Source organism: Haliaeetus albicilla, chromosome 2, assembly GCF_947461875.1.
Source record: "Haliaeetus albicilla chromosome 2, bHalAlb1.1, whole genome shotgun sequence".
NCBI lineage: Eukaryota > Metazoa > Chordata > Aves > Accipitriformes > Accipitridae > Haliaeetus > Haliaeetus albicilla.
Window position 1 is genome coordinate 38,917,703 of NC_091484.1, and position 14,961 is coordinate 38,932,663.

The 14,961-nt window shown below is 38.1% G+C and overlaps 1 protein-coding gene across 2 annotated transcripts in view; it reads left to right on the plus strand.

Annotated features, from left to right (window-relative positions):
• ZNF385D (zinc finger protein 385D) overlaps positions 1–14,961 on the plus strand; it is a 456,126-nt gene that overhangs the window by 117,178 nt on the left and 323,987 nt on the right. Inside the window, exon 1 of one of the 2 annotated variants that reach the window (XM_069771838.1) lies at positions 14,652–14,807. The exons of the other annotated variant lie outside the window; for it this stretch is intronic. Coding sequence (XP_069627939.1) covers positions 14,765–14,807 — 43 coding nt within the window. The 5' untranslated portion in view covers positions 14,652–14,764. Of the gene's footprint in view, positions 1–14,651; positions 14,808–14,961 lie in introns of those variants that run through there. 2 annotated transcript variants of the gene reach the window in all.

Here is a 14,961-nt window from a genome sequence, read left to right on the forward strand (position 1 = left end):
AACTGTGTTCTTCTGGCAAATCAATGAAATTATTTACTGTGAAAGTTGTACTCAGCCTATATTTATTGAAAGATTTAAAAATACTGTTTGTATTTTAATGACTTCCTTCAATGGTCATATAGTATGCTTACTCCTTGGTTACTGCTTGATGTGCAATATTTATATCTAGGTAGTAGAAAAGCTTTCTAATTAAATAAAAGATTATACAAACTTAAAACATATATAGCTTTTAATGATTAGAGATTATTGCTGCAGATTATACATCCATGGAGAAGAAAAGGAAATATTTTGCCTGACATGAATTCCTCTTCTGTTTTGCAGGAAATACCTTCAGTTAATGTTGTTAGAACTTGGGATATGAAGGAAAAATCAGTGACCTCTTTAAAAACAGTGGACTGAAAATAATGGTGCTACTTGATGCTACTTACGTTTCAAGCAGTAAAACATATTTGCCCTTTTACATTCTAGAATGACGACTGGTAATTTTCTTTGGAATTACTGATTTTCCAGACATTTGTGGTACAGTGGTGTCAATGAGCTTTTAGCCAGAGGTAGGAGTCCACAAGAGAAAAAACAGGTTTCATTGTAGTCTTCAGAACCATAGGACACAAGGAAAGGAAACGACTCTGGAAGTTAAAATCTTTCCAGCAGCTATTTTGGTTCCACAAGCATCATTCATGTTGTTTGACCGAAACAGGATTCCCATGCTCTAGTAGATGTAAAAGTGCTTGGTTACCATTATGAGCAAGTGACAAAGATGTTTTATATTCTCTTTTACCAGGTTATATTTTTAGATAGTTTAATCAATGCATTTTCTACTTATACTGTAGTAAGGAATAATACAAAAGTTTCAGTTAAAAACCTTTCATCATTTGGTGATGATTACGCAACATAAATTAGTCCTTGGTGTTACAAAGCAAACTGATGGTGAGCGAAGCGTTTAGTAATAGGAAATAAAGTGAATCCTGTCTTTTTCTCGGCTCTGTAAGGAGGTTTGGCAGGTCTGCCAATAGGGTTATTGATCCTTCTTCCTTTGTGTCTCACCACTTGGTCAGGCTATTATTTACAGATTATCTGACGTTCATAGTATTTTTCTTCAGGCATGCAGGAATTTATAAATAGTCCACTGCTTTGAAAAGTCTTCCTCTGGAAAGGCAAGAAATGTGGCAAGATCACTTCCTGAATAGGCTTTACAAGCATGTCTTTAGTGTAGGACTGTGCATCTTCTAGCCTGAGATCTAAGGTAAGCCACGTATTTCGAGGTACACCCTCTTTTAAGTATATGATACCTTTAATGGAGGTTCTGTTTTGAGAGCAGAATATAACACTGAGTGTGTGTTCCTTGAAAATGTATGTGATGATGGCATTGCTGGGATCATTTCCCATTATAGGCTTCTATATTATCTTGGCAGCTGGATTTTTCTTCTGCTACCTTCAGCGTGCTCACTGTGTAAGATTAATTCTATATCAATCTTAGTGATTTAGATGTACAAATCCAAAAAACCCTCCAAACAAATAAGACATTTCTGTGACAGGTCAGGTCAGTTATTTCCAAAATTAATACTCTGGGCTGTACATTCTGGCAAGTAACTGGTTTAAATGGCAGCACTACAAACAGAGTTTGTGGAGGAAGGGAACGCTGTGTTTTACAGCCAGTTTTTGCAGGATACAGCCATGAGACTGATAGGCATTGTACTGCTTCAGCTGAGGAAACTGCCCCTGCTGCTTCTTCCATTGCCATTGGTAATAAAGCTGTTGGATTTAGTACTTAATTTTTTTTTTTTTTATTACTAGTCAAAAGACAAAAGAATGCAAGTCTTTCCTCTGAAGCCATATTGTCTGTTTTCACCATGGGAGAGCTTGTTATGTCCCTGAAAACCAAACTGCTATTGTGGCAGGATACCTTGTTGAATGGACTATCAGATATTGCCACCTTTCTTGCCATAATAATCATAGCTACAGCTACTGAACACCACCACTGAAGCAAGAGTTGGTTGTTTTTCTAACTGTGACTTTATAGCATTGCTTGTATTAGAAGCTAACTTGTAGTGCTGCTTCTAGCCTGACCTGAATTTCTTGGGGATTTACAGAGGCATTATATTAAGGTACCAGCCAGACTACATTAAAATGAAGTACAAGTCTAGCTTTTTTCTGACAGGTGAAGTGCTTAACAGTTCTATTTTCTAGTCCTGTCATTTGAAAGGATCAAAAGAAGCTTGATAGTCTGAAATTTAGCACTATGTTGCTTTGAGGATAAAAAGTCATCTGTTTTCATGTCACCTAAAACCAACTAATCTATGACAAAACAAGAGAGAATAAGTCCTTTTTTTTTTTTTTTAATGTAGAATGTACAGAAAGGAAGAAGGATTGTTGAAATGTTATTTGAATTGAAATGTGCTTAAGTAATTGATAGCTGTTTATCAATATATATTAAACAAACAAAAAGAGAATGTATTTGCTCCAATACTTGCAGCAACAGTCTAATTGTAGAAGAGGAGATGCATTTCTGGAGTAAAAGATATCAGCCTGAAAATGCCATCTTGGCTAGCTTTGACTTTAGGTAGCTAAAATGCTAAGCCCCTCCAATGACAGCCTTTGATGACCCATATGCTAATACTTTCTGGCCAGCATTACTCCTGATTACAAAGGAATCTAATAACCTTCCTTGGCAGAGATTGCCATCTTCTCATGTCACCAGTGATCTCTACCAGCAGTTCTGAGTGGGTGGGTTCATGGGAGTCCCATGCATTTTTGCAGTGTTCCGCAAAGATCTGCCCTGTGTGGTTTCATTCGGAGTGTGTTTTTGTGAATACGACATTATTACTTGCCTCACCAAGTTTCAAGGATGACGTAAGACTAAATATTGCAGTTGAAGTGTTTTATTTTGTTCACTAGCAGTGACTTTTGTGTGACAACTGCTCTAAGTGTTGTGGAAATGGCTGCATAGACACATATGAGAATTTCTCTTTCTGTAGTCATACTTTAATCTTCTGGGAGGATTCATTCACGGTTTATAGTTTGTTGTTCCTGCTATACGCCTATAACCTCTTGTTAGCATTCGTGTGTCATTGCTGTTTTAAGAAAAGGCTTTTCTGAAATGCAGGCTACATTTATGTTTTTGCTTTGCAGTGATATCCCTGCTAATACATTTGGGATCTACCTTCTCAAAAGTATGCATTCAAGAACTACTTTTTTTGTGGGTAGCTACCAGAATTGTGAATGTCAATATTCCCACAGGCAGCGCTTAGTTTAAAAAACAAAAACAAAAAAACCACCCCCTGAAACCAACAAAAGCTCCTTATTTGGGGAATTTAAACTAGTTATCTGCAAACATTTCCAGAATATTTCTTCATGTACCACAGCAATCCATTCAAGACACATTACAGAAAAAGGAGCAGGCTAAAGAGTTGAACTCGGAGTTTGATTTTGAAAGGTAAGAGGAACTCCCTGCTGAACTGGCTTGCCTGGTTTGTTTTTCAGAGCATTTTCAATATAAAGAACATGTGAAGGCTAGGTCATGGTTTACAAGAAGTCACTCGATACTTTCTTTCCATGGAACACTTGAAAGCTTTTGCCAGAGTATCGCTTGCTCTGTGTACTTGAAGGTGTTTTCAAAGTTAGTCTTTATGCCACAGCGTAACGTTTACCTTGAGTGCTTCCAGTAGGTGACGAAGATGTTAATTTGGGGGGAATATGTTTTTCTATGAAATTCAGTTTTGAAGGAACATCAAGGAGACATTAAGGAAATCTGTATTAAATCTGGAAAGTTGTACAAATTGTTTGCAGTCTCCTGATGAGACTACTAGATATAATTTTTTGTGACCTAGAATCAAAGTCCATTTCTGTTTCTTAATTACGTTTCACACTTAAGTGCAGATTGACCAGCATTTGACGTAAATGTTACCATTCTCTTTAGCTTCATCTCCAAATTTAATTAAATGCAGGTGCAAGACTGAGTAATAACTTTAGCACTCTGTTCCCACGCAACGAACCCACATGCCACTCATAAGACATTTGATGTCTGATGATGCGGTTTCCTGTCTGTTTGTGGGAAATGTTTTCCTTAGGAATTAGCATCTTATGGAGAACCAGCTGAGCTCCAATATCTGCCGTAGGTTACAATCTGTTATCCAGAGCTAGAAATCTGATCTCTCTGTAAGTGCCACTTCTGGGTAAATACTTTAAGTGGCAGATTCTTAAAGAGCAGAATTCATACCTACTTGGGCTATAATACCTTCTTTACTCTTTCCCTTTCATAATTTTCTAGCTGTTCCCCCATGATCTGCAATCTTTCAAATCTGATAGAGTTCCTCTTGCAATTCATTGGGACTTCCTGGAATTATTTTTGAAGAGCAAATTAAAGATCGTCAGATCAAATGAATGAAAGCTCAGATAGGTACTGAGTTTTTATGTATGTGGAAATTAATTTAACCTACAGTGCTTTACATAATTTCATATGAACATTTGATATTTTTGGTATACGAATGGGAAATCTTTGCCTAGTGTGTTTTGTCTTGGATGCATGTATATGGCAGAGAATTGTCTTAATATTAGAAATGTGTCTACTAAACCTGGCTACCCTTAGCATACTTTTCACTAGACTAAAAAGATTTATTTGTCCTATGTGAAATTTTGCCACATTCTCTGAGGCTGTTTCCAAGAATGGTTCATTTTCATGCAAGGTAGAAAGAGAGCTTGTAATTGCAGTTGATGAGTCTGGTTTTGGCTCCTGAATATAGAATTAAATGAAAGTCTCATTTTAACTTCTTCACTACCTTTTACTTATTTTACATTTAACTGCCTGTTGTACATTTTTTGCATCTGAATGTAGAAAACAGAAACAGTGCATAGAAATACTTCAAAAAATAGTCATGCCTGAGCATTAGTTGTACTTTCCCCACCTTCACTTTGAGACAAGAAATTCTTTACTAACATTAAAATTCTTTTCTTTAGTATAGTAATACTTCAAATTGTTGCTCAGCACACTTTTTAATATGAACTCTTTACTCGAAAGTCATAGTTCTATTTCCCTGTCTCTGATGAACTTGCAGACTGTATCTTGAAAGGAAACATAACATCAAGAGCTTCTTGTCTGTGAGAAAACAGGCTTAGAGGTGAGATTTACCTCGGTGTTATTAACTGATTCTAGGAATGAAGACAATTGACCTTTTGGTCCAAACTGTGAATGTTGTATTCCTGGTTTTGACAAATTTTGCTAAATGTTGCAATATTTCACACTTTATATGCATGTACACACACACTTATATATACATACATATCTGTATAAACAGAATACATCTGTATATATGTGTTGCTATAACTGTATAATATGCCAGAACAGAACATGGAACTTAGCACATTGAATAACTGTACCTGAATTTGCATGTTTGCATGTGCAGTAGTCTAAGTTGTGATCAGAATATCCTGTACCTTTGCAGCTGTTTGTCATTTCACAGCTTGCTCAAGTGGCTTAAATTTAGTCACTCCAATCCCAGATGTTCTGTCTTTAACCAGTGGATTAATTAGATCTATTTCTGTTATCATGTCAGAAACTTTTAATTTCCAAAAAACCCCAAAAGAGTTTAAAAAATATTTCCCATTCTGTGTATATAAGAGTTGCTTTAAAAATTTTGCATTGCAAATATGATCCAAATAGTTGACTTGTAATTGAACAGCATTCCCTTTGTTTTGCTAAATGCTTCGGTACTTTTAAGCTTTTTGTAACTAAATTTAGTTTTTTGTAGAAAGTGAGTACTTCCAAACTGTGTGCTCCTATTCCAAACTCTTAACAAAACTGTTATTACGTCATAGCCAAAACTGCAATTAAACACTTTTAGTTGATGTTTATAAAAGGTGACCCCATTCTGTTGATATCCTGGTGGTTCATGACAGGTACAATGTATGCAGTCTAGGGAAGAGGCCAAACCAGTGTTTGTCTGCTACTTCAAGTTTACAAGCTTTTATACAAGTACAGCTTTGTTGTGTTCTAGACCTACTATTAAACCTTAAATTTTATTTAAAGGCATTAGCCCTTTTACATGAATGTTTTGTCTGTGTTTGGTCATTTGTAGATTATTGCTTATTTTTCTCAAACACAGATCTAAAAAATTCTGCTTAATAGAATTTCTCCTCTGGATAAAATAGTATTTATGCAACTGGATCTGTTGCTTGTCCATCGTAATTGTTTGCACAGTTTTGATAAATTTAATCTGTTTTCTTACTGGGTTTGTTATTCCTTTTAATACTTTGAGAAGCTGAATTTTAAAAAGAGAAACTTGTTTATTTCTCCAGAGTAATTGTAGCTATATAACTTGTTGCTGGAAGAGTTACTGTAGTGTCTCCCAGCAAAGAACAGGGCCTGGATGTGCTGTGTTGTGTTACACTACCTGTGAGTATGAAATGAAGGAGACTGTGGAATAGCTGGGACTTGATTTGAAGACACTCCTGGAAGAGGGTAGAATAGCTTGAGAAAGCTGTGCTGATGAATTTGATACTGAAATATCTGAGGGGAAGAGCTGGTCATGGATCTCTGCCCCAGAACAGTTTTCAAACCTTTACCTAAAGTCCTGTGGGTTCAGCAATGACTGTGGATGCAAAATTGAACACTCATGGTAATGAATGATCTCAATTGGCAGTCAGCTGCTTTTATGAAATCTTCCCGTGTCGTGGCTTTTTAACTAACCTGTTAGGTCTTGGATGAAATGATGTGATTGCACAGGTTTGGTACTGTCACTCTTTCTCCTGTTAAGTGTTTAGTATCCATGAGAGGGCACTGTAGCATGCATTACAGAAGTGGAGAAGAGAGGCGGGGAGATGCTAAGAGAAGCAGCACATCTTTAAAGACATAGGTGAAGATAAATCTGCTAAGTATTTTATGCTATTAAATTCCCAAACCAAGGCAAAACCTACTTTTATTTCTCTAGAGATATGAACAAATGTAAGTATGCAGAGAAGTCACAGTAATTTAGTACTAATACACACTGCACAACAATTAATAAAAGAAGATAATACAGGTTTGTAATATTGACTGTGTTGTATTGCTGGACACTGAAATTATTTAGGCACATATATTTAACTAGTTTATCTTAACATGACAAGATAAGGAGTGGTTTACATTTGTTGGGATGAAAGTGAAATGAATGCATCAAATCCCCCCCCCCCCCTTTTTTTTTTGCTTAGCTCACTGACAGGCAGAACAAAATAGTGATTTTCACTTTCCCTTGTTCTTTATGAATGCAGGCAAACAGTGTTACAATGTAAAAGTTAAAAGTCTGAGACTGTAAGTTTAAATTATAGCAGCAGCTGCAGAACTAGTTTTTCTACATGGGCAAATTAAACCTAATAACATGCCCCCAACCCCTGAGGGGCTGCCATAGCAGCACCAGGCACAAGCAGTTTCCATACTGTGGAGCTTGAAAGAGTTCTGCTGAGGTACAATTGAAACCAGTACCAGGATTTTTTCCTGGTGATTTCCTATATCAGCTCTCCAGAGAGTATGTTAAAGTGCTGAAGCTTAAAGGCGTCCATGTTTTCGAGAGTTGGGAGGCTATCTAACATCAGAGTGTTACTTGTGCACCAACTCAACTGTTTCAATTACCAATTTATCGCTGGGAAGCAGTAATGGATTTTTAAAGTTTGAAGATAGATCTGAGCTCTTACTGTCTAAAAGAAAATTCATGATTCCATTAGGAAGATAGTGTAGATGCTGAATGGTTGCAGGATTTAACCCTACTGTTTTGTGTAGCATTTATTACTGTGCTTTTATAAATCCTATTAGAGCTGCAATATTACCTATCCTGCTCTACACCGTAGTATGAAACCGAAATCTGTGTAAGAATACTGGAAATTGTGTTATTACTCCAGTTAGTTTAATATAATAAAATTACCTTATCCCTACCCTCAGACTCACAGTCCTTTGGCAGACTTAGTAAACTGTCATGAAAGCCCAAGAATCACATTATCGTCTCTCAAGAGGTGAAACACAGTATCTGCATTTGCAGTGCACAGTGCCACTCTCGCCCTCTTCCACAACGCGCCTAGACAGCCAGTTAATTTTCTGCATGTGCTTATATTAATTTTGGGCAGAGCAGGAAGCATTTAAGGTAATTGTCTAAAAAATCTGGAATATTATGTTACTGCATATCAGTGTAATGGGATGATATTTTGGTATTTCTTTTGGTAAAATAGCTAATTTGTATTAACTGCAATTAGGAAATGAACTCTTCTAGAGCTGTTTTTCTGACCCCGAGAACTACAAGCTCACAGCCTCTTTCGGAGGCATCTATAATATGCCGATCAGAGGAGTTTCATGCACTGTTTTGAAACTGGAATTTTATAATCCCATATGGAGTGATCGGGGCCAGATAGTTGTGTTTACACCTGGCCCAGTGCGCACCTCACAGCTGGGACCACCGCCCCTCCAGCCCTCAGCCCAGGCTGGGGGGGTGCCCAGAAGGGTATGAGGCAGCTCCAGGTTTCCCCTGCATGGGTGACTGGGGACCACGGCGGGAGCGGCTGGAGGAGCGCGGCGCAGGTAACGCCTGCCTTTCAGCGTAGGCATGCTCGGGGGTTTGTGCAGTCACCCTCTGGTGGGTTTGAAATTCTTTTTGTTTCTTCTTTCTTAATTCGAGGTATAGTTTAGGGAGGGTTGGAGAGGTGGGTTTTCATTTATTCTGTGGGTTTTTGTTTTTGTTGTTTCCTGCAAATAGAGTCCCCATGTCAGTTTTCCTTTTGATTTCTGTGGACTGTTATTACATTGGGAATATGGAGGAACAGCTGACCGTGACTGGCTTGCTCTAAGAGCTGGATTTCTGTATAGCCTGCCATATAACTCTGTTGGGGAGGGATACCCAAGAGGTGTTTTGTTAGTGCTGCTGCAGGGCTTTTTAAATTATACGGCAGTGTTCTCAGGAATGCTGATGAATTTCAGTGGCAACCTCAGTAAATCAGACAAGACATTTTCAGCTGTTCTTTTAAGGTTGATGCCGTATTCTTTGTGAGGTTTGGCCATACAAAGGACTCTTTTAAAGGGAAAGGTGTGACTGCAGTTCCACAATTCACAACATTAAAAAAAATTTTGAAGGCTTTGTATCACTGCTTAATACGTTTTAAGAAAGTACATTAGAATGCTTTATGAAGCTATTAATTCCAGCATGTCAGTAATTAAGGGAAGGGAAGTAGGATGAAATCTTCCATATGTCTCTAGTACTCATCGTGGATCACTTTGTCTAGCGTGCCATCCAGAACTTCAGCCTCACAGCGGCCTGTTGACAGCAGTTCATGTGTAGAGCCATGTGGCTTAGCAGTACTTGCCAGAGAGGGGGGAAAAAAAAAGGTGAAGGATATTTTGTGTTTGTTTATTTTCATTTTAAGCATGAAGGGATTTAATGTCATAACTGCTTTATTCTGGTTAAAAGAAAATGGAGTGAGTGGCCCTAATGGGACATTGGGAATTTATGGTATGGTGTTGAAACCAAGATCGTGACAGGCAGCACTTCACACCATGTCTGCGGAAGCAGTTATGTTTTCAAAAAGGATGTTATGCGGAAGGTCACATCTTTGCCTCCCATCAAGATTCTTGTACAATGCAGAGTGTCATTTGTATTTTTAAAATTTGTATAAACTGTTGACTGTCCTTAGAGTGTGGTGGCTGCTTTAAAAATTATTACTTCAGTTCCTATTTTAGAAACAAATTTGTCCATAGTTGCAGACTCCCTGAATCATACCACACAGATATCAAATAGTTTATGTGTATACTTCCAGCTGGTTGAGCTGGAAATACTTCATAATACTATACAACAGGTTTATTTCACACAAATAATCTTGTTTACCTATTGTGGTCTGCTGTGTTTGTCCTCGTTGCAGCTGACGGTTAGGAGATATTGGTAAAATAATTTCCTGGATTCAGTATCATATCCAGTCAGTTATGCTATATAATGAATTCACTAATTTCCCCCACTTAAAGGGCTTCATAAGAATTTTGATGAAAATGAAAACAAAAAAACCCTAGGGATGAAATCATATCTCCATTAACCAAAATTTCACTCTTGTTATTCAAGTTTGATTTCTTACACCCATGTCTAGACTGGATAAGTATGTTATTTTTACAGAGGCCAGATAAACCCCTTTGTTCTCATTGGTTTTGGGGAAGACATATACATTCTTCGAATCTTCGAACAATAGTCCAGTTTGATTTCTATTTGTGTGAGCCTGTGGCAGAAAGGCTTTGATTCAGTGGATAAGTCTCTTGCTGTCAGAAGGCTATGGAGATCTTTCGGTTCCCAAGTCTGAATTCAGGAGACTGTTTCCAACTATGACGTAATTTAGACCTACTCACTTATACCGATATGGGTTATGTAATGGACTCTGTATTACTGGAAGATTAAATGTAGTGTGGGATAGTTCTGTCCACCTTATTCACCCTTTCCTGTCCTATATGATCCTCATAATTTCTACTTTAATGTACTGCAATATATTTATGTGTGGTAACAGTTCTCTTTCTATGTTAGATATGTAGATTCTATATTTAGAGAAGTCTTTCAGGGAGCCTACAGCACATCTGCAGTTTACATGTAGTAAACCAGCTTTTCTGAGATAACCATTTAATTAAGCTTAGGAATTTCTTAGTACAACTGAGAAGTACATGCACCTTTCCCTGCTTTTGTATACTAGCAAAATGATTGAGAAAATATTTTCCCACAAAAACGCTATAGAATTATTTGGTACGGGTTTCCCCATCTTTCCCTTGTCAAATTTCTTGATTTCTTAAATGTGAGGAATAATTACATGCTTATGCTAAGTATCAAAAGCCCTTTTTATTCAAGTGAAAAAAATTTCCTTTTCACTTCTGCTAAAAAGTGGAAGGAAGTTAAGTTGACAGTGATCACCATGCACTCTGACTTTATGTGTAGTTCTGTATCATGATTTGAGATTAACGTGTTGATTCAGTGTGATTATAGAGTGGTGTAGGTATTTCTTGAATTTGGCTATTCCTCTATATGCCAAGACAGTTTCATTTTTTTGTTTGATCCAGTTATAGGCTATTGGATATTGCAAGATCTCTGATTCGGTATTCTGCTAGTTGTAACTATGGTCTGCTTTTTGCTGTGCCACCTGATTTTATTCTGCATCCATTGCAGTGGTACTGTTGTGCTTCTGTTGTTCTGTGATGTATGATGTGCTGGGGTGTTTATCTGAGATCACTGTTATCCCTTAGGTTTAGCACAACACCATTATTTTCTTTAAAAAAAAAAAAGAGAGAAAGAAGGAAAGAAAACAACCTCAGCAACTGAAGATGAGGTGAAATGGATTTTCAACAGAAATACTCCATGTCTATCAACATATTTGAGGGCATTTTTCCTAGGTGTTCCTAGGCTCTGCGTTAGTGCAGACGGTCCTGCAGGGCCCTGGGATTTAGCAGCAACAGCAAGTTGAAACTGCTGTGTATGGGCTAGCAGAAGTGAAGCCATGAGACTGCCAGTGAAGTGCGATGTGCTGTGAGTTCACAGGTCCTGCCATCGCCCAGTGGTGAGTCCAACAGCTGAAGTGATACAGAGGACAAAAGCATTACATCTCCTTGCTGTGATAGCTGCATTGACTTGGGTATGTTCCCAGCAGTTCACTCTTTAAAGAAAACTCCAGAGAGCGAACATAACAACCCCAAAACTTCAAGCAAACCTTGATACAGGAGAAGACTTTGTTTACTGGCTTTTTTTTTTTTTTTTTTTAAAGAGAATAAACCCAAAATATTCCTTAACTGATTTTCAAGGATATAATTGCTGGTGTATTTATTTATTTATTTAATATTTGGTTCTTTCTGAGTTATTTGAATCTGTTTCATGGTCTTTGCATTAACATTTGCCAAGTAGAATACAGCTGGGATGGACTGTTGAAACCAAATATCTGAGAAATAAGAATAATTTAGCATGGAACCAAACCCTAAATTCTTACCTGTAGGCAGAAAATATTCATTCCCTTTTAATCTGGTGATGAGGGAATCTACTCTTGAGTGGGAAGGATAATACCCTGAAAAAGGGTATCTCAGTGTTTGCTTCTCTTATTGGCTTGAATGGATGAATATGAAGGATCTGTATTTTTTTTCCAGTTTGGTTGCTATATGTAAGTTTCTTAGTTTGAAGCCTGCTTTTATTGCTTATAATGACAAGTCAGAGTGTAACTAGCTCTCCACTTAACTGTAATACCAGAAATAATGATCAGCTTAAGTCAGACATAAATTCTGTGAGCGAAGTCTAATTTTACATTTGGTTCTAGTGTTTCTTTTTAACACAATGTATGTCTGCCCATAAACACTAATTTCAGCCTACTAATGATGTAAAAACTTACGGAGTCAATCAATAAACATGGGGAGTTAATCGATATAAAACCATGGCAGTTGATTTGTTCTAAAAATATCTCTACAGTTATCACTTATACCTGAATTTGTGTGGGTGTTGTTTTTTTTTTTTTCTGGTTTGGTGTTTTTTTTTTTTTTTTTTTTTTCCTGGGCTAGCAGTAAAGCAGAGAAAAGGGTAGCTTACAACCAGTGCTGCAACAGTAGTAATAGCTCACTTGTACAACAAGTCTCAGTGTAGAAAAGGTACATAGATTTGGTCAAAAGAACCAAATGTGAGCGTATGCAGGATGGATAGGAAAGCCACAGGCATTCTCCAGAGTGGCTCATGCTGTTGTAGCAAGAAGTACTTGGCACTCTTTAAAGCTCTGACTGTTTCTAGGGCTTTGACGTGCTGTAAAAGAATAGATGTGTAACATGTATGAGCTCCTAGGTCAGCCTTAGAAGTTCATAAAAGCCAGCTGCTGACAACTTGTACCTTGTGCTTGTGCCTCATTGTCGTGTGTTGTATGACACTAACTCTTAATTTCATGAGCCAGTGTTTTGTTTTGTTCTGTTTTTCTGCAGGGCCTTTGCCTTGTTCAGTGCGTTAGGATAAACAGTGCTCCGACTTAAGAAGGAACTAAAAACTCTTACTACTTTTTGCCCTTTTTACATGAAAGTATTTTAAAATTAACATGCTTAGCAGTATAGATCAGACATTTTTAAAGTCCAAACTTAATGACAATATCAAGATCAAAACACATCTGTTTTTTACCTTTAGCTGGTTTCAACATGTACCATAATGTATTTTGTTGCATCTGGGAATTTACAGTAGAAATGAAGAAATTATCAGTTATGGGCTCAGGTCATTGCATTGGCTCCTGAAAGATAAATTGCATTTCACTGTGGTCAATTTGCAGTGTAAAAACATTAAGTGGATCTTTGATGCAATGATTTTTCAGCTCTTACGACAACAAAGCTATTTTAGGGTTAACTCAGACCCAGATCAGCTTAGAAATTAAAGATGTCATGAGGAGGGCATAATGGGCTTGACTGGGTCCCGGATACCTGTCTGTTGGTTTCTGTAAGCTTTGTTGCAATTTCTGCTTGCAGTTGATAAGGCAAGAGGTGATTTATGGCTGATTTTTCTTGAGGAGCAGATGGAAGGCACCAGCCGTAATCAGAACGGTTTGAGCAGAGAACATTTACACGCTCACAGTACCTCATACTGCATTTCTGTGTGGCTGTAGAGGTGGTCATAAGACCTGGAGGCTTTGACAGCTTATTCCTTCCCACATGTTTACAGCGAAGAAACCACAAGAAGCTGCTGCGAGCTGCTGCTCTTCCATGGAGAGCCGAGGACAGCTGAGGAGGTTCCAGGCATGTTTGTGTCCATTACTTGTCTCTACTGACCTCCTAGTTCGGATGCTACTTTTGGTCTACCCTCCTGCATTGATTGGCTTCAATTTCCCATGCTATTAATAGGAAACAGCCCTCTATTAGTAAACTGCAATAATCTTAAAGAAGAGGTGGCATCTTAGGGGGCATAAAGTACATTGTATTTTGGAGTTGTTAACCTCTCCTTTGTTCCTGTTCCCTGCTGTCCTCCTCTGTCTTGTATCCCCGCGTTTTCCTTAAAGCATGACCCTTCTGCTTTGTGATGCAGAAATAAGAGAAACAGACAGAAAAGAGATCAAAAATGTTAAAATCGACTGGAATATAGTTGAGGGGTTTTAAAAAATAAATCTGAAGAATTTGCAAAGAAATTAATGTTTATGTTAATTCTCATAGCTTACATTTCCACTTGGAAAGGAACGTGAAAAATAAATGTAATCTGTAGAATTAGACTGGCAGTAGTACGGTATAATAGACTGCACTTTAGGCCTGATTATTTGTGTGTCTGTAAGGTTGTTCTCATTTGGAGCTTAAGGGTTAAAATTGTAGTTTCATAACCAGCTATCTGATAACAGCTTAGCATGTGAACAACAGGAGCCAAAAATCTGGATGATTGATTTAGTACCTGATCACATTACATTTGTTACAACTTTCCTAAAAAATAAATTCCATGCTGGCAAGAGGTGCCAGATTGACAGCTCTGGAATGTTATTTATCTACCGAAAGAGAACATTTCTGACAGCGGGAGTTTGAAATCTCTCTTGCTGCCTCAAAACTCAGCCTAGTAGGTTTCAGTGCAGAATATAAGGATGCAATTTTGTCCTCAAACCATTTAAGACTTGGTTTCTCCGCAGAGGTTAGCGAGCTCTTGCACCGCACAGGGAAGGCACAGCTCCATGAAAGGTGCCGAAGTTGCGTGACAGGAGAGCCCCGGATTATTATTGTGCATGTGGCCGCTGACCGCGGAGCAGAGTAAGAGACCGTCCAGGAGCCGTGCCTGCATCCCGACCCACGCTGCCTTCCCCCGTCCATGCAGAAATGGACCGTTCGGCTTCCCGTTTGCAGAGGGATTCCCCAGGCGGTATTGTCAGGCTTTGGGGAGGGTGGGGGAGGACAGGTGGGGAACAATAAAGGGGAGGAGTCGCCTAGCCTTTTCCTGTGCTCTCTGACACTCTTGTGCTTTTATTAGTCTAGAAAAGAGGGCCAAATCCTCCTGTAGATGGCTCGCTGCAACC